Raw genomic sequence first — 21,493 nt, forward strand, 5'->3', positions numbered from 1 at the left:
TTTTTAGTGCGCTGAGGTCAATTTAGCTAACCGATACTTTAATAATGGATAAACTAACTGTAACGTATGTGACATATACCATGTAATGATAATAACAGTCCTCGCAGCATCTCGGCATCAACTGCCCTACCGCTGGACAAAAGCTGTAATTTCAAAGCTGAACTGTATAAGCTGATAAACCCTCCCTGTTAAAATTTTAAGCCTGATTCCGCTTTAATCAAGGTTGACAAACTCCCTCCCGAGATTTTGAACATGTATGACTTCAGTTGTTGTACAGAATTGTTATCATTTCTCGGTGGAGCGTTGTCTTACCTGATAAGGATGTACGAGCGTTTTTTTTCAGGATATCCGCCATTTTGAAAAATGTTTCTTCAAATATTGCTTTCCAACAAAAGTTTTGCCGAAAATTAATGCTAAATCATTAAAATATGGCTAATAAAATACCATTTAAGCAAATAGATTCTGGTTTTTGCGAAAAAAAAATTTCACCCTTATTTTTGGCTGGCATTTGTATAAAATTGACGTAAGTTTTACAACGGGGTAGGGGTAGGTAATTTCAAATATCTATGAAAGTAGATCAGGTTTGGTTTTGATATTTTCCTGACTGATATATATAATGATAAGCTATAATTGAAATAAACATTTTCAAGGTATTACTTTATTTTATCTAGAAAATATAAATTAAATAAAAAAGAACACAAAATATCAAAATTCACCAGTTTTAGACAGTTTTTTCTTAATAAATCTCTTAGATGCACGGTGACCCCTACTTTTTTCTTTCCATTTTAAAGCATTTTTGTGTGTCATTAAAGCTGCAAATCATTTTTAAAATCTTACCATCAGATTTTTTTTTTGTAGATCTAAATACATTTTTTTCATTGAAAATAAAGTGGGTGGGGTAATCATGTCAACATATAAAAATGAAAGAGATTTGTTAGTGACATTTATGCTTATATAATACTGACATCACCTTGTATTCATATTAACCTGTAAGACAGGAAATCCCTATAACATTAGATGGAATATTATATGTTTTATAAAGTACCACCATTTTTTCAATTTTACAAAATTTCAGAAATGCTTAAACAGTGGGTGTAGAAAATGCACTATAAAATTAAAACGAGTTCGGTGACCTATGTTTTTTCTTCTCTTGTTTGTCTTGAAAACTACGGTTCTTCAAGCTCCCAGAGTATGAAAACATTCTTAACGTTAGAAAAAATTCGATCGTACATCCTTAATTAAATGTGCAGGATGTTTGTTCACTTCAACAAAACTCATCGAAGGAACTTTGACTAGGATGTTTTTTTTTGTGGCTCCCGAGTGCCATTTAACCGACACATTATTGTGAACCTAGCTTTAAGCTGGCTATACATTTTCTTACAAGCAAAGTGACTCTTTAAGTAAAACATGCCGCAATCGATTTTAGTGTTTAGTAATAGTTTGCCGTACTCTTTGATACTCTTGTTTCACAGTTGTAAACAAATCTTGCAATAAAATTGTAAACAAATACATGTGAACAAATTAGGTTACATATTTCAAGTTTTTATTTTATTTTGAATGTACTTTAAATTCGATTGACAAAGTCTTAATGCAGCATAGTGGTTAAAACTTTGTGGTAGCCATTCTTCTACTTTGTATGTAGAAAGGAAGAGAAATTAAAACCAAGTTTAAAAATAAATAACGCACAAACATAAATTACATAATCCTATAAATATTGATGGCAAAGCATTGAATCCATTTGTAACGTGTCCTCGCCAGTCTATTTCTTTCTCAAAAACGAATACATAAGATTTTCAAGAGATCATTGAGCATAAAGCCATTTTGCATATTTGTAGTTGGTCACTCCTTTTATGACGTCATCAGCATAGAGATAACACTGTCATTACTCCGTTATGATTGGACAGCGGCAGATTGTCTAAAGTGGCGTCGTCTGGAGTAACCACTCTCAAGCTTTTTACGACTTGGTGGCCTCTGTGGAAAATATGATCAACTACCGTGTGAAGAACTCCCTGTGATGACTTCGTGTAAATGTTTTCGTGTGGCCAACATATTGTACATTGTTTAACCGGCGTGACGTCAAAATATTTCGCCAAGTGACAGAATTCTTGGGGTAGATCCTGATTAATTAAGGGACCAAATGTATCACCGATGTTAAAGTCACCTGCCAAAACCATGGGGTACGAATTGCCAAATTGTTTAATCAATTCATTTCTTTCAGATCGACCTTGCTCTAAATACGAAGAAAAGTGACCTTTTCTTGACAATTCCATTTCCGAATAAAATGGAAAACTATGAGTCGTATGTGTGCAGACTACTTTTCCAAGATCTTGTGTGTCAGCTTCAATATATCCCCTTTCTATAAACTCCTTCGTGAATGGATGGAAGTCCGTATATTTCGCGTTGTGGAGTGGTCGCTTTGACAGCAATAATAGCCCCGGAGCGTTTACTGTTCGCATGTTGATGGCAGGCAGCCCAGTACCAACACATTTTTGGAACACGGTTGAAATGTCTTGCCAGCTGGCTGTCATGCATCCAACACAATCCTGCGACAACGTTTCATACAGATGATAACAGTTGAAATTGATACACGTATATGTTTGGGCCTGACTTAACCGTCTTCTCAAACACTTATTCTTCCTTACACAATTTGTAAACTGGTTGATAGCGTGGTAATTACACGGTGGCATGGAAGGGCCATCTTGACAAGGTAGATTTCCACTGAGTTTTCCAGGTACATGAAGCTTGCTATGTGAAAAGGTATACTGGTCTGAAAGTTCCGTTACGATTCTTTCAACATCCTGTCCGATCCAAACTTCCTGCAAGCAGACGACATCAGCATCCAAGCGTCTAAGTTCATTTATTATGGCTTCCCGGCGCAGTAATCTGTTGTTAGGAAGTCCACTTGAGAGCGGATGGTCAAGAAGAGCTGCATTGTACGTAATGACCTTCCTAACCGGGCACTGGTCGAAATGAGCATCTGTCTGTAGGCATTTTAAGGATACGATTACGAAAAGTCCAAAAATGAAAGTAGAAAATCTCATGCTGGTTATGGCCTCCTCTTGCCTCTGAACGAAAAGCCAGCTGTTTTCCTGAAAATATTATTTTATGGTTACAAGTGAACTGGCAAAACTTTGTTTACACGTCACTTATGTGTTATAAATTAATGATAACCGAAAAAATCAGGACATTTCTTTTTGCACAAGGAGGACGATACTTGGTCAAATTCCCATACTTCTCTGCCACTTATATAAACTTTCTGCCTTTAAAACATGTTTAAACTATATATATACATATAGTACTGTGTGCCTTGCCACATTTATTCATAATTTCTTTTAGACATTGCATACATTGTCTTGGTCTCTTATGTCCCTGGCAGTTAGTAACGGTTGAAGCAGTGTAGCTACTTGTGTTTCTCAATTTTTTAATATAAATCATGCATAATTATTTTTGAAACACAAAAGAATACAGTCCTTCTGTGGTGGGTCTTTAATCGAACTATAACTTATTTATAGACATATTTAGACTATAGGTAAATGTACTTTATCAACATCAACCAGACATTAGTTTATGGCTGATATGAAGTTTTAAGATACTCTATGTAATGAAAACTGAATATTGAAGAAACGATTATTCTAATGGCATATTATGTAAGAAACTTGTACATGTAACATTAAATTGCGCATTTAACTTTTCATTCTTAAAGACCCACCACAACCTAGTGACCTACGTTTACTCCTACAAAAACTTCATGAAAATTATTCTGATAATACAGGTAATATACAGCTATAGGCATACAGACACTAAATAACCTGGGCACCTATGAAAAAATGGTAGTCGCATAATGGCGGATTCAAATAGTTCTCAGTTTTTTTTTTTGCTGTAAGAAGGATTTTTCCTTGAAATCATTGCTATATATTGGTTGAAATCATATTGCATACCTATACTTGACATACTGGTAGCATTTGCATGTTGAAAAAAGACTCCAGACTGATTTAACATGTGAAATTTATTCATACACCCCTACCCTAAATTGTGATTGTCATTTCAGTGTAAAAATTACGGTGTGTCCGTTTGAGGTTACAACACACTAAATAGTTGTTGTTTTTTATTCTATATAAAACTGACCTATTTCCAATGGCCGCAGCACACATCAAGATCCATTTTAAATGTCTTTAACCTACATTTTCTTGAAGAATATTGTCAGTGCTAAATAAAAATCAGAAGAAAAGTGGGGGTCATGTTTGATGCAAGAAAAATAATTTCAGTCAAGCACACAAACTGCAAAATCAGCTAAAAATGAGACCCCAAATTATACTGGTGGTGTATGATCTAGGTTTCCATGAACAATTTTGTCATGTTGTTATTTCATTATGAAAATGCTACCTACATAACATGTCAAGCATAGATTTGTCATGTGATTTTAGCAAAAAAATTGCAAAGAAAATAAGGAAAAAAGCTCTACAGAGCAAAAAAAAAAAAAAAATGAGGACTATTTGTATCCGCCATTATGCGATACCCTTTTTTTTCGCGCCATTTTTCTATTTAGTGTCTGTATGCCTTTGACCAGAAATATTTTTCTTGCATCAAACATGACCCCTACTTTTCTTTGAATATTTTTACAGTATAAATGTTGCTCTACAAGAAAATGTAAGGTAAAGAAATTTAAAATGGGTCTAGGTGTGTATTGCAGCATTGTGAAAACTTGTCATTTTATATAGAATATATACGATGCTGGCTATTTAGTGTGTTATAACCTATACCTCAAATTATCAGGTGGACAACTTAGGCCCTTCCTGATAAATGTGTTTTTAGAACTTCGTCTTTAAACTTCAGCCAATCTCTTTTCACAAAGAAGTATAAAATACATATTTTTTTTATAGCTCTTTGTTTTTTATCATAGTTTTAAAAACATAGATGAATATCTTACACTGTAGATGGGAAATGTGACCAAAATATAACTAATGACACTGATAACTGTGCATATTGCTACATAAATTCAATAAAATGTTAAGACATTAAACACATTGTCTTGGCCTTATATATGTCACTGTCAATTAGTATCTAAATTCTTGTGCGTCTCAATTATTTTCATGCAACTGGTGTATAATTACCATCATGGAAATACAAAAGAATACAGTTATTCTTTGGCGCGTGTTTAAATCAAATTCTGCAGTTTTCCAATATTTTTGAACAGCTAAACCCTATTCTTTACATTTAATTGCCACATATTTATTTTTTTTATATCTTGTAATGTATATATTTGATAGAATCAATAGTTCTGCGTGGTTATATGCGCTGCATAGGTTTATCCACTTACGGCGTTTTAAAATCTTTATTAAAATACTCACGTTTTAATCCATTTTAGACACGGACACTGGTAATCCTATCCTACCCACAGACGGTACCCCGAGTCCTACACTCCACACCAAAGGACTAATTTGATAGTCAGTCTATTTTTCGCAAAAATCATTCAAGGAAGTAACCGCATATGTAATGTTACAATTTGACTGGACAACCAGAGATCCCGCAAAGAATGACATTTTTTCAACCGCGGGCTAATTTAGTTATAACAAGTAGACAATTTGTACTAAATTAACACCTTCAACTCTCGTACTCAATTTAAAATGTTCGTAAAAGTTTAAATTAGGTCAAATCTGATTGAAACATTTGCTTCAGGTCTAATGCTGTCTGCACGCAACAACACTATATATGTTACTTAATTTGTATTCGCAATATTTAACCTTAATTTGTTTACAATATTTGTTTACCTTTATTAATAATAAACCTATAATTTTGAAACTTGATATATTTGTGTCTTCTATCTTAACATTGGCCATATTTTGATTTTCATTTTTATTTTACAGTTTCAAAGATGTTTTAGAGTACAACTTATTCTCACATTTTCTGTTCATCGTCCTGTTAAAATGTATTTTAACTTAGTTCTGATAGTTTTAGTATAAACATATTTATTCGCAGAAAATAAAGTACAAACACTAATGCATATGTCATACTTTGATCAAAGCAACACAGGAAAGGATAAGAATGGAAAACAAGTCTTATAGAATTCTTCCCCTTCGCGCACAAAATGAGCCTGTGCGGAAATATCGAGCTTAGTATTTTTAAAAAAAGAAAATAAAAGTTCTGATATATATTTCATAATTCAAGATAATATTTAAAACCTTCTTTGCTTAGACACAATAACTAGTTCACATAAGACGAAAATATACATACACCGTCACAAGCAGCAATAGAAAAAAGAAAAAAAGAAGAAAAAAATAATGAGTCGGTTTTTACTTCTGACAACAAAATGTCCATCCCATAAAGTCAGACGAACCATTGGCACAATAAATGTAAACGATTAATGAAATAAATAAAAAATGTATACTAAAATTTAACTTGATAAACAAAATGGAAAAAGGAAAACAAAAAATAAATAAGAAGGAAATAATTTTCGAAATACAAAAGGGCAAAAAAGTTGATCAGAATGTCCTTATAAAATTATTTCTGTAAAAAATATAACAAATAGAGATAGAAATACGGCACTTTATGTGTTATTAAAAAAACTTTTTTTAAATAATGCACATTTTCATTCTTTGTGATTTATTGATGATAACAGATTTCAATGTATAGGGTAAAATGATTCATGTTAATTTCGCATGAGCTACATTTATAAATAATATGGGCGTTTAACTGATCTTCTGAGTATTGATAACATGTGACGAGACATGCGAGTCGCGACGGGTTCTTGCACAGCGAGTGTGTGAAAACAGAACAGAACAGAACAGAACAGAACAGAACAGAACATATATTTTATTTTTAGGATTTGAACTTTACAGCTCCTCATCCATAACATGAACATATAAACTAATGTCAAGGTCAGAACTAAACAATTATACAGTTTTTTTTTCAAGCATAAAACATGTATAAGTACATAGATATTTATGTGGTTACGCCTCTTATAATGAGGGTATATAATAATTATAGATAGAACATGACAACTACGAACTCAGTATTACACGATCGAACTATGCATCAAATGTAGCTGATTAGTGTTTAGTAAATCATACATTGCAGCCCCAGCTACATCCTGGAACAAGTCCGATCCGAACATAATCGCAAAGAAAAGCAACAAAGCGATTATTACAAACTCGTGAAATGCATATATACTTACTAGTCGTATAGTAACAAATAACACTGCATGTAAATTTCATAAAAGCAACAGTTGCAAATTCCATTCCTACGGGTAAGTGTATTGAGCTAATTTTCAATGCACATCGGACGAAAACATGTCATTGTTTTTTAGCACAGTGTAATCTTGTGAATTAACTAATGACAATAATTGTGAAAATCGGTCTAATTTAAACATTTAGACAAATAAAGTTCGAATAACTTTGTATTTTATCGCATAACCAAATAACATAGGAATTCATCCTCTATATCACCTTTATAAAATAACGGCAATCTTGATTACGTTTATTCTGTTTGACCATACCTTCCTTCTCAATTCTTAGGCTATGTGCACTGAGTCTTAACTTTGTAAAATCTTTCGATCTTTTTGCACAGTTGATCAAATAAATCATAGCCAAAAACTGTTTAAGGTACTTTATACAAAACAATACACTGTTTTTTTCCAAATTATTTCTCCAATCTAACAAAACAGTCAATAACACGTTGTTTGAAATATGCTAGAAAACCTTTATGTTCAACTAAACTAGGATTTTCCCAAACATAGCCAAAGCCATGTTTATACAGTAAAGATTTTACATTGGACGCCCAATTCTTCTTGTTATTTTCGCAGTCTTTTAAAGAAGTAAGATAACATGTTCTTAAAATACAATTGTGAAAACACTTGGAACCACTGCCGTACTATTGCACGATTTTTAGAGGCAACTTATAGGGTCTGAACTTTTGATCAGGTATAAAAGTTTCAGCACATTGTCGAAGAATAGAAAGTGCGAGATATGGCCGAAATAGGTTAGAAAGAAATGAACGAATTTGTCAGATATGTGAAAATGGTAGTATAGAAGATGAGTATCATTTTATTTTTATTTGTGATAAGTGTAAAGGTATAAGAAAGACTCGTTAACCGCAATATTCTATAAGAAGACCTAGTATGTTTAAATTCGTTGAAATGTTGACATGTAATAAGAGAAAGATGTTATACAATTTGTGTACATACGTTGAAAAAACTTTTGTAGTGTGTGAAAATGTTTAAGATATATACAAATGTAGTAAGTGAGAATATTTATATAAAATATGGATTCAGTTTGTTTATACTAGTATATCATCCTCTATTATTAATAACTATATATTTGGACCTTGTATTGTATTAGTAATTATGTTTATGGATGAAAAACTGTAAAGTTTAAATCCTAAATAAAATGTTCTGTTCTGTTCTGTTCTGTTCTGTTCATCTTTATACTTCGGTGTAGATGTGAAGTTCTATCTCACGCCATGCAACCTGTTCTACGTTGGTAGGAAAACATGACACGCAACGAGGCACGCAATGAGAACAAGGCAGTATGAAAAACAGCTAAAACCCCACCACTGTTACTGATAGTGAAAGGGTAAACCTTTGACCTTGATATGTGACCTTGACCTTGAATTGACATTGATGACTCATGAATTCTGAACATCGTCTTGATGAGGTGATTATTTGACTCAAGTTTCATGAAAATCCTTCAAGGGGTTTAGATGATACAGAGCTCAAACATTTAACCTTGAGTTGTGACCTTGAGATTGAGTTGACATTGCTGACTCATGAGTTCTTGATTAGGTGAAAATTTGCCCCAAGTTTGATGAAAATCCTTCAAGGGGTTTAGGAGATAAAGAGTGGAAACAAAATGGAAGGCTTAAATCTTTGACCCTCAGTTGTGATCTTGACCTTGAGCCGACATGGCTGACTTATAAGTTCTGCACATTGTCTTGATGAGGTGATCGTTTGACCCATGTTTCATATGAATCCTTCAAAGGGATTAGGAGATACAGAGCGGACACAAAATGGAAGACTCAAACCGTTGACCCGAAGTTATGACATTGACCTTAAGCCAACATGGCTGACTTATAAATTCGATGAGGTGATCATTTGGCCTAAGTTTCATAAAAATCCTCCAAGGGGTTTAGGAGATACAGAGCGGATACAAGTTCAGCACAAAGTCTTGATGAGATGATCATTTGACCCAAGTTTTATAAAATTCCTTCTAGGGGTTTAAGAGATACAAAGCGGAAACGAAATGGAAGGCTTAAACCTTTAACCTTGAGTTGTGACCTTGACCTTGGGCTGACATGGCTGTCTCATAAGTTCTGCACATCGTTTTGATGAGGTGATCATTTGACCCAAGTTTCTTGAAAATCCTTTAAAGGGTTTAAGAGATAATGGGCGGACACGACAGTGTTACGGACGGAAGGACGGGCGGACGGCCGGAGACCATTCCTATAACCCCCACCACTCGTGGCGGGGGATTAAAATATCCTGGACATTTTTTGATTTTTATCAAACTAACAACAGACATCTCTATTGTAGTTTGATTCCGACATTTGAGAATTCAATTTATCAACTCGTCTGCCGATTAGGGAAATCGACATGATTTACTTTGCCTTTTCTAGGTAAGAACCACTATCGCACTGAATAACATTACCTATTTTATACATATATATGTTTTTCTAAATAACGGGCCGTTCCATTATTTAACGTACAAAATCATCGCTGACCTCAAAAACGAACTATAGTAGACATCACATACAACTGTATATTTTCGACTGATTTTATTTGCTTGTTCTTAAAACCATAACGAAAATAAATCAACAATTAATTTTAACAAGGATGTTGTGGTCTCTGAGCTAGTAACGATCCGTATAATCTAATATTGGTAAATATTATTTCACAGCAATTATCGAAAAATAACATCTAATGATTTGACAATGACGTGTTGCGACCATTAATGGTACGGACCTCGGCTTTTATCGATGTCAAAACAACAGACACGCGCACCTGTTAAACTGGAATAGAACGTGCTATACCATTGATTCTTTCATTAGTTAGTTCAAATTAAAATCGTTCAGAACGATTACGACGTAAGGTGTATAATACTTATTGCTGTTTTTTCTATCGCGAATCATACTGGAATTATAATGACAGACTTACTAAAGGAATACGAAACAATTAAGAAATAAATTGCTAAATAACAGAATAAATTGCTTTCAAGTAAAGTTTATATTTAGAATATTCTGTATCAAGAATATATTTTTTTAAGTGCTATGTAGTCAAATACCAACTGTGACAGTATTTGAAACGGAATAGTATGTTGATTAAGGTATGTAACAGCGTCATTAATAATATATATATAAGTATACATAAATATGTTAAAACCAGTTGGAGCCAAGAACAATGGCCGTTAATTGCAACTATAAATGATTCTCAAAATGGACAAAAAGGACGATCCTAAACTGAAAATTACCGACATCGTCGGCAATTTAGTTAAAGCCGATCAGAGCCATGTTAAATCAAGTCCCGTTAATAAACCTGCAGAGCGCATGGACGACGATGACGTCATAATATTAAACGTCGGAGGGATTCGACACGAGACCCGTATAGCAACCTTGTTAAAAAAGCCAGAGACTCGATTATATTCCGTCGGAGAAACTGCCAAAGCGAGCGGGAAAAAAGAGTTTTATTTCGATAGAAATCCACAAATATTTCCATGCATTTTAAACTATTACCGAATAGGAAAGTTACACATGCCGACGGATGTATGCGGTCCGGCGGCTAAAGCAGAACTAGATTACTGGGAGCTCGAGGACAAGGACATTGAGGAATGTTGTTGGGTTAATTACATCAGTTACGAGGAGACTATGGAAATGTTGGAGAAATTTCAGGCGGATGAAAGAGACAAATTTCATCCTGTTTATGTCTCTCCAGAGGCTTCCTTTCTTGCCAAAGTAAAGCCGAGACTCTGGCGTGGACTTCAGGACCCATACAGTTCAAAACCGGCTCTGGTACGTGTTCACAACTTTTCGGTTTACTGTGCACATCCGCCCGTACAAAATTCTGTTTACTTCTGTAATTTGAATTTAAGCTTTACGCGACTGTACATTTAAAGATTAGATTTACCTAGCTTTGCACACTTTTCGAACCAATAAAAAAATAAGCTTTATCCGACTTTGCACACTTTTCGAACGATTTCAATATAAGGTTTACCCGAATTTGCACACTTTTCGAACGATTTTAAAATAGGCTTTACCCGAATTTCAGTACTAGATCATATAACTTATCAGGCAAGTTTAGGCAAATTATAATGTCAGAATTATATTAATTTTCAATTCATTTTGAATAAAAATGCCACGGAGCGTTTGGTAATCGCATATTTTATAATTTATATCTCAGTTGGTAACAGGTATATTTTTGAAAGCGAAAACATGCGGCTGCTTTTACACGATTAACTGGAATATTTAAAAAATATCAAGTTAAAAAAGAAAAAAAACTAAAAGAATAAAAAAACCAAATAAACACGAAAACAAAACAAAACAAAAAAAAGAAAGAACAACAATTATAAGAAAACGAATCGCTGGAATTCTCTCGTTAAGTTAAGGTAATTATAAGTATTTAGTATTAAGAAACTAAATTGATTAAAGTAAAAGATGAAAACCTACTATAGAACTAGAAGTTTTTTTCAAGATTCTATGTTTATGTTTTTTTTTTTTAATTTGTTCATGGTTTTACCAATGAAAGTATATTCAACTCGTTATCAATTAAACATATTCAATTTACGTAAAATTTCATGGAAACAAAAAGATAAGTAAATGCTTATTTATAAAATAGTTTATTCCTAAAGCAAACCAAACACAAAAAATTTAGTACGAGTGTTTAAATGACCAAGTAAAAATTCGTCTTTTAATCTTACATGAAAAATCATAATATACGAATACTGAACGCCGTTTTTAAAATAGAACTTCAAAATTAAGAAACATTGCTCTGTTACAAAAAATATATTATCTTTTATAATTTAAGCATAAGTGAAACGTTTGTCTAGTGTATACATATTTGACTTATATACTGTACATTGTCATAAACATTTATACATCTATTAGAATGAAGGGCCAGTACAACACGTTTTAACATTAATGCGTTAAAAATTTCTCTGTAAAACGCCGTTTTACACAGAAAAGAGAAATATTTGTCCGATATGGCTGATACACTGCTATCTTCATCAAACAATTTCAAGTAAACAATTTGTGTCACTATTGTTATCAACTACTTCAATACAGGATGCAAAGTATTTCTAAATGTCAATCTATTTTAAAATACAGGGAATTATTCATGTACCTTATATTAAGTGCGCAGCATAGCATATTCATGTATGTTTGAACTTTCTTAAAAAAAAAAAATAATTTTAACTATTGTCAGAATATGCAGCAGGATGGAGACTCGAACCCAAGCGTTGATACACGGTTGTGATGCTGCTCTAACAGGCCAACACAACCTTCCTCTTGTGCACAGTTCAAAATTGCTGAAATCAGTTTATCAAATAGTTCTACAGAATGAGAAACACTAATATTAACAATTTTGTAAAGATAATTTCTTAGTTTCTTGTAGTGTCATGCAAAGTGCTCACACTTAAGCTATGAACAAACTATACTTTGTCTAGGTGCAATAGAAGCCATGAAACAGCGTTTATCAAAGTTAGTATCATATTTAGTGGACTTGTCGTACACCTCTGAAAGGTTTTACTAAATTTCCATACAGAAGTGCGTAGTACCCCACCGACAACCCAAAATGATATACATGTTGTAAGATAAGATATAAAGATGGTTTATCGGGAGGGTATTATGTAAAATCATTATCAACCTTTTCTAGGAATACATGTATATGTATTTCTTGAATATCAAAGAACAACGTTACCTAAAATGTTTAAACTGATTTCCCAGGAGTGCGAAGTGCTGTAGCTTTCATTCACTAAGATAAGGCAAATGCCAAAACAGGTTTAAGGCCATACAGAATACATCTTAATGTAATGCATCAGGTTGCAAGGCAATTCTTGTCAAAGCCGTAGACCAAGTTATAACAGTTCCCATGAAATAGTTTTCACTTTTTATGGAAACTAGAAATCCGTAAATATTTTCATTCATCGCCAAAATTAAAATACAATTTAAAATCAAAACCTTTTTGTTACTATTTGTTGCTATGAAAAAATAAGAACGTTCACCCACGCGTCATGTAAAATCATTTACATTGTAATGTATTTCGCAGCTGAAAAAGAACTAAATTAATCAGTCCTTTCGAGATGAATTAGACGCAGCGACATTCATTACTTGGGTATTAAATATTCACCGGGTGTTATTCTGAATACAGAATAAATCCGATACGGGTTGTATATAGGAGTTTGGATTCTATTATGTCTTCTAGGGTATACTTTCACACTCTACGGGACATAAACACAGAAATGTAAAAGTTTTATTGTTGTAATATTGATGCCATTATACCCGCTTGTAAAACAGGTTTCTACATAGATTTGCAAGGAATTGCATATAACAGTTTTATGGGACTCACATTACATTTAAGAATTCATTATGCATTCAGGAAATCTAAATATGATAGATTGATATGTATTTGGCATAAAAACACTGTATAGATGGCATTCTTTCTATGACAAACTTCAAACAGATACAGCGACTGGTCCTAACATTTTCTTAAAGGTACACGGTCAGTACAGTAAGGATAGTAGTGTTGGTGTAGGGACCAAGTTTCCTTGACCAATTTTGTTTAACATAATGATCACAAACATAGATCTGCCATGGGATTTCAGGAAGATACCGCAATGATGTTATGGAAAAATGCTCTACAGTGTAAAATAACCTGTGAACTTACTATGAATCCGTCATTTGGCTATTTACCCTCATACCTTCATAGAATACACAGTAAAGCGGAATATAATCATGTCGTTGTGCAGAGTTTCGTGCTGTTAAAAGACAATGTAGATTTTCTATCGATTAAAAGAGCGGTGGTAATACTGCCTGACTACTAATCAAGGGTTCGTGAGTTCGAGCCCCGGTCCTCCAACTAAAAATTACTAACACTGGGATATGAGGCCTATGCATGGGTGCTTTACATCTGACACGCTAAAGAACCAGGGAAGCTGCTGGAATTGGAGCGTCTTCTGTATCTTGCACTATCCTCCGACTAACATTACTAACAGCCTTTTGGAGGAGTCGCCCATATGGGTTACCGGTGGCGACTATAAATAAGCTCAAATACAAACAATCTATCGATTATAAAATGCAGCGCTATTGAAGAATTAATTTATGCATTTGTCAGTTGAAAAGCAATGGCAATTTTAATTGATTAACGATTAAGTGAACATGCCTCAGGGCGGTGGTTTACACAAATATAACAATCAAATCCATTTTCAAATCAAGCTGGGACATCGTTTTAAAATTCTAACTGAGATGTTGAAGAAGAGTTCGAGATGAACATTAGAACATTAAAAAAATTAACAGATGACAATGAAAAGAAATCATGATAAGTTTCCATCTTTATTTAAGTCTCATTCACATAATGCATAAAATATTACATACAAATCGACAATTATATATAATGGATGTGACCCTTCTAATCAGAAGTATATGAGACTATATTATATAATTAAAATTCACAAATATATACATTTCCAGTACATTTTGAATCATACACTGTACACGAATGGAACAAGTATGTATATTACAAGATAAACCCAAGACGTAGTCGCTAATCTTGACAAAACATTACGTAAGAATCAGAGATATAAAATGTGACAAGTCAATACATATGTATTGGCACAATTGCGCGTAACTATAAAACGGTCTAAAATATCTGTTATCATTTCGATCAGATCGAATATGAACTGATTAGCAACTATGTCTTAGACGATGATAAAATGAATTTGTATCCGAACAAAAACATTTTAGCATTACTTACAAATGAATAAAAGTCTACGTTGTAAAATATTGTGGCAGGTTTTGGCACAAAAACGAATCATTTCAGGTTTGGAAAATAGAAACAACGGTTTATCTAATTTTGATAGTGTTACAAAAGTATCATCCACATTTCTTGCTTTCTCAGACAGATCAGTATGTCTCATATCTTCATAGATATGACAGTCAAGTAATACATGGCTCTCGTCTTCAATACTGTCACAGAAAGGACACTTCCGGTCATGTACTCCCAAGTCTTCATAACGCCCAGTTTCTATATGGATCGGCGCCATACCACAACGGAACTTGCTAATCAAGGGGCAGGACGTGACGTGGTTGCACACTTGGTTCAAGCGAGCGAAATGGTCGCAAACTTACAAAATGGCGGATATTTTCTGAAATCATCGCGTGTTCGCTTGCTTTTTTTATCAGGTAAGTGGGTTTCTACGGTACTTTGAACTCTATGAATATGTGCATGCATCAGTTCTATGTCTACGTCACACTCGGTTTTGCGTTTCAGGGTTGTAGATTTTAAATTCTCGAAGTTACTGAAGTTATAAAATAGTCATGTCCATGTTTTGAAATTTGAATTGTGTCGTTTCTTGCCGTTTTTAACACTCTAATGATTAAACTAGCCTGTTTTTGGACCCTTAAACGAGACAAAACAACTAATTGTGAAGAATTCTGTAAACGTTTGGTTCTGCATGTTTTCGGGATAGTGCTATACCCAAATAAATCTTGTTCAAGCTCTTTTTTGTTGCAAACTTGTACTTCAAGCAATTTCTGTTGCAAACTTTTTCTGAAAAGGTAGTGTCCATCTTCATTTGTATCAGAGAATGTTTGTTGTGCAACTCGTGTACATTTCTTTTCTTTTTACATTTTTATAGCATCAAATAGCCCTTTGATGTTTTAATATAACTGTTGATGAAAAAAACCTTATCATGTTTTCATGAAACCTGATAGGATTAGGATTAGTGTTCATACATAATTTTAACATCTTCCCTGTTTGTAGATTCAGCTGTCTAGATTGCAAGCAGAAAACAAACTTTCGGAGACTATTGTGTATAGAAGCATTTTGTCTTTTGGATCTTGTCCATCTATACACACTATACAGATAACGACTTTAACATGCAGTTGTTTTCTTTCAGATCTTTTCAGGTCTAAATGCTATGATCATCAGACGCTATTATGACCCGAGAGCATGAACATGAATCTTCATTAGTTGAACAAACTACGCTAACACGTATATCAGAAATGACCGTTAGGTAAGTGTTACTGGTATCAAAGACAATTTATGAAATTTTGTAAGCCTATTTTTATTTTCTATTCCTTTTCTGAACCAACAATTTTAGCAACCTGAAGTCAGATACATTTTTGCGTAATATTATAGTACACACAAGCAATGTTGGTTACCAATCAGTAATGAAAAGTAAATTAATTGCAGTGCCATAATACAGAAGACATATAAGTATTGCTACAGAATGAATGGCAAGGACCAACATAAATGCCGTTTACTTGCAAAATTTATCTTAATTGTTAGAAACAAAACAAAAGTGAAACAGTGTATAATGTTGAATTTTCCGTTCTTTATATTGTATATTGTTAATTTTGCATTTACATTGCAATATATTACACAAATTACCAGTGTTACTTTTTATTGCAGAGATCACGAGTTTAACCGAGGGAAAGGAAGCATACCAAAGTATGGAACATTAAGAAAATTGAATGATATACCAAGGGGTGTTCGGCCAGTTAAGTCACTTTACAGAGTTGATGAGTCCACTAAGACTATATTTTGAGCGAACTCACAAATTAAAATACAGCGCAACAGTTACGCTGTATACAGTGGGTTGAAATACATTGATAAACTATAACAAGAAAATGTTCGGCTGCGATTAAATCCGTCTTCTCTGAAAATAAACAAACATAATTATGATGTTTTCTGTTGATTGCCACCACAAATTTAAATGCCAAATCTACTGTTTTCAATTTTGTCTTAATAAAATTGCTTGTGTCCAAGATTACATCTTTTTGGATACCGTGCAACTTGGATTTTGCCTTTCCCGAAGTTGTTTGTGGTATGTCTGTCTGTTTAAAACCATTCAATTTTCCAACCAGAAACTATAAACGACAAAATTAAGCACGTGACAAAATGATAAGAATTACATTCATGTTTCAGCAGATGTTACACTGTAACATAGATGAGATAAACATTTTATTTCAGTTTTACTCTCATCGTACATCGTCCATGTGTTTTAGTGTTAGTATCGAATTATTTATTGTTTTGATACACAGTAGTATGACTTATAAGATATTCAAAGACGACTATTTATGTTTCAGAAACAAAATATGAACTATGCCGCATGTCCGTAAAGGGGTATTTTACATGTATCTTATCACCAATACTCAAAAGCCTTGTTTCGTATTATGATCATGTTATATCGACACAAGATTGCGCAGGTGGATAAACAACTATTATAACTTCTAATGAGCTCAAAACATTTTGCATCATAATCATATCTTAAGACTGGGATATATTTTTGTACAATTAATCTAAAAATGTAACATAAAGCGTTACGACATTTATGTCATTATGTTATTACATCACTGTTGTATATAAATGTGTTGTGTTTTTTTTTTCTATCAAAACTACCTGTACTAATATTTAACGAAAAACAGTTTTTATGAACAAATCATATATCCTGGTAGTTTGTTGTTTCATGTGACGACAAATGCGTTGAATCAAAGACCGTGAACGGGGTTTCTTTTCGCAAATACCACATTCCAGAGGAGAATTCCCATCGCTGTCGCAGTCTTGCGTTTTTACCTGAAAAATAAATTGAACAAGTAAATACAATACTGTAGATTTCAGATCGATTGAAATCAAAAATAAGTTTGCTATATATTAGTTCGATTATAATATTTCTTTTATGTAAAATATCTTTAACAAATTTGCTGTCAATTATAAATACAGGTCAATGGAGATGGGAACTTAGAATCTGGACTAAGAATTGAGACGAGAACTTGTCAGATTATCCGGTTTGCATTAAGTAATTTCTTTGGCAAGTGCACACCATAGCAAAACCGGCTACATCGTATTATTTCACTGATCTTCCAAAATCACAAAAAGCTATAAATAAGTCTCTGTTTTGTGCCCAAAAGTCGTTATACGTGATTAGAAATAGGAATCTGAAATTTAGCGCTATCTGTTGCAACTTTGAGGAAATTTATGATTTGCCTCTTCAACCAGTTGCACAATAAACATTCACTGAGAGTTGGACATTTTTTTAGAAAAAAGTTTGCAACAGAAATTGCTTGAAGTACAAGTTTGCAACAAAAAAGAGCTTGAACAAGATTTATTTGGGTATAGCACTATCCCGAAAACATGCAGAGCCAAACGTTTACAGAATTTTTCACAATTAGTTGTTTTGTCTCGTTTAAGGGTCCAAAAACAGGCTAGTTTAATCATTAGAGTGTTAAAAATGGCAAGAAACGACACAGTTCAAATTTCAAAACATGGACATGACCATTTTATAACTTCAATAACTTCGAGAATTTAAAATCTACAACCTTGAAACGCAAAACCGAGTGTGACGTAGACATAGAACTGATGCATGCACATATTCATAGAGTTCAAAGTACCGTTGAAACCCACTTACCTGATAAAAAAGCAAGCGAACACGCGATGATTTCAGAAAATATCCGCCATTTTGTAAGTTTGCGACCATTTCGCTCACTTGAACCAAGTGTGCAACCACTTCACGTCCTGCTCCTTGCTAATGCGGCACGGTGACGCGGAGACATGATAAGGCGACAAAAGCTACGATACATTTCTGTCCCGTATTCGGTTTTAAAAAGCCGATATGTATTCAACTTATTTGCGTCCCGACCTGAAGGACCTGTTACACTATTTACCGACTCAATCCAAGAAGATTTAAATTTATCCATCAACAGTAATTCAATTCTGTTTACTAAAGTTTGCTTTGGAATCACATTTGTGATAGTACAGTACTTATGTAAACCAATTTTATTAAGCATATCATAAAAGTTATAGAACCAATTTCAACAAGAGCTTGTTGCTCTGGTTGAGGCCCAAAGTGCTATTCGTTTATTGAGCCTTGTATCCGGCATCAAAGTGATTCTTGCCAAATAAAGAGAAATGGATTTTCACTTTCTTACATCTGGGGTAACGATAACCCCAGATAGCAGAGCCATACCTTATGGTCGGCCAAACAGTTGTGTCAAACAGATGCGTAAAACATTATATGGAAGGCCACCTACAGCTTTAAATTTGGCAATGAGAAGACTTAGTGCTCGACTTGCACGCTGGGCAACAATCTTTTAATCTTAGTATTACACTAATCGTTAAGTGAGTTTATAAGACACTGTAAATCTGTTTTACTTTTAGCCAACATAACAATATCATCTGCATATAACATTACACAACCTTTCTCAGAACCAACTTCTATTCCAAGATCAAAAGATTTTAAATATATGACCAAGTTATTTATGTGCAAATTTAGGGGTGATAAAATACAACCCTGACGTAAACCAGAACTTACAGTGAACCAGTCTGTGTGTCTAGAGTTTACTCTTACACAAGAATATACAGATGAATAGAGTGATTGTACTGCTCTCAACATATAACCTTTAATACCAATATCATACATTTTTTTCCATAAAAGATCACGATTTATATAGTCCTATAAATGCACAAAATGCCGATTGCTTATGTTTATTTCAAGTCTCAATGATCTTTGTCTGTATTGATAACGTTTATAAACAGGTTTTTGCCCAGCTTGCAAGAAAACACAAGGTTATCTTTTCCCTAGTCCAACTCGAGACGTAATTATCCCTTCCAGATATTACGTCAAAGTTTGAAACCCAGCCACGTCTGAAAACCGGCGTAATCATTAGTGATTCCTAACACAACATAAATTGTATGCTCAAGACTAAAAGAAACGAGTAAAGTCTTTAAATTTGTTGTAGGTAATAGGTTTTTTTTTTGCCAACAGATAAGATGTTTAGCTTGTTACGCAAAAAAAAAAAACTGTAGAAAAAACAGCTATAAAATAAATGTATGAACGGCATTTAGCGCAGTGCAAAGTCGTGCTCGATTTGTCCGCTGACTATTCGGGGATATGATTTCGGCTTTCACCATCTTAGTTTCGTGTCTTCACAATCGTGATTTCGACATTTACCATCTTAGTTTCGTGTCTTCACAATCGTGATTTTGACTTTCACTATCTTAGTTTCGTGTCTTCACCATCGTGATTTCGACTTTCACCACCGTAGTTTCGACATTCATCATCGTAGTTTCGTGATTTCGACTTTCAAGGTATAGGGTTCAGAAATAAAAATTTCGATGGCCCAAATGGAACACCATATGAATTACATCTTAATAGCCGTTGCTTGACTATCTATGGACGGACAGTCAGGGGAGGTAACTAGAGTTACGGATTGGGACAGATGTGTTATGGACACATTACAAATATCACACCAGGCATCAACTTTACGATTTTTGTTCTTAATTATCCCTAGAATTCAGGTCACATAACTGGCAAATTGATCTGTTCTATCTTTATTTCATGAACTCCGCTAGATCTACATAAGTTTTAATGCGTACACGAAGATTGTATCAAATATTGAAGTTGACATAATCATGTGTAATAGGTTAATAGTTGAGCAAAGTATTATACGAGAGTTCTGTGACATTTAAAATGTAACTGATCATACAAACTTCCAATTGCCACTAGCTCTTCTTATCTTAGATCCTCATGTAGTTAACTGCATCAAAGTTCACAAGCTGAGAAAACCAGCAGCATCTGAAAAACAGAGTTAATTGAGCCGAAAAAAATGATCCTGGGTAAACTATTTGAAATAAAAAATGAAGACAGCTAAAACTTTATTGCAGGATTTGGTGACACGCTAATTTTACCTCTTATTGTTGAAAAAACATGCATAAGTACTACAGACGGGTTTGAAGAGCCATTTAACAGATATGAGAAGAAATTTTTATTAAAAAAAAAATCACAAAGAACGTCCTGGGGATTTGTTTTTTCAGCTTCTGAAGCGAAGATTATCAATAGAAATATGACTGTTTCAATTTAATCTAATCTTTCATAATAATATGTTTGAACGAAACATAAACATACGGTATCAATTCGAACTCTGAACACTAACCAAAGTAGAAACAAACGTAAACAAATAAAATTTGAATGAAAAAAAGAAAATAAACATTTTCTGCGCATTGAATGTGTTAAGTGATATCACAAGTTTCTTAGATAAAGTAACAGAAAAATAAATTAAAAAAAATATTGCTGACCCATAGCATATTAATTTGACATTTTTTACAGGTATACAAACTATATTTTGATAGGTTTATTTTGTTTCTATAAGGAATGTTTAATCTTTAAGCCTTTTTCTATTTTAGAATACTTTATCTTTTATTTTATTATAGCAGAGCTACCGGCGCCGCGAAGCGGCGCCGACAGCGTCGCATTACGGTTAGACGTGTGAAAAAGAAAATGAATAGAGAGATTTAACT

At 33.6% G+C, this 21,493-nt stretch overlaps 2 protein-coding genes across 2 annotated transcripts in view; one reads left to right on the forward strand and one right to left on the reverse strand.

The window, feature by feature from the left end:
• Positions 1–1,607: 1,607 nt before the first annotated feature.
• LOC123535483 (uncharacterized) lies at positions 1,608–3,083 on the reverse strand. The gene has a single exon (XM_045318190.2). The coding sequence runs from the start codon at positions 3,039–3,041 to the stop codon at positions 1,860–1,862; it is 1,182 nt and encodes a 393-aa protein (XP_045174125.1). The 5' UTR covers positions 3,042–3,083; the 3' UTR covers positions 1,608–1,859.
• A 6,875-nt stretch (positions 3,084–9,958) lies between these two features.
• LOC123535165 (potassium voltage-gated channel protein Shaw-like) overlaps positions 9,959–21,493 on the forward strand; it is a 50,168-nt gene continuing 38,633 nt past the window's right edge. The window contains exon 1 of the mRNA XM_045317721.2: positions 9,959–10,995. Coding sequence (XP_045173656.2) covers positions 10,411–10,995 — 585 coding nt within the window. The 5' untranslated portion in view covers positions 9,959–10,410. The remainder of the gene's footprint in view (positions 10,996–21,493) is intronic.

This window comes from Mercenaria mercenaria, chromosome 12 (genome assembly GCF_021730395.1).
Source record: "Mercenaria mercenaria strain notata chromosome 12, MADL_Memer_1, whole genome shotgun sequence".
NCBI classification, from domain to species: Eukaryota; Metazoa; Mollusca; class Bivalvia; order Venerida; family Veneridae; genus Mercenaria; species Mercenaria mercenaria.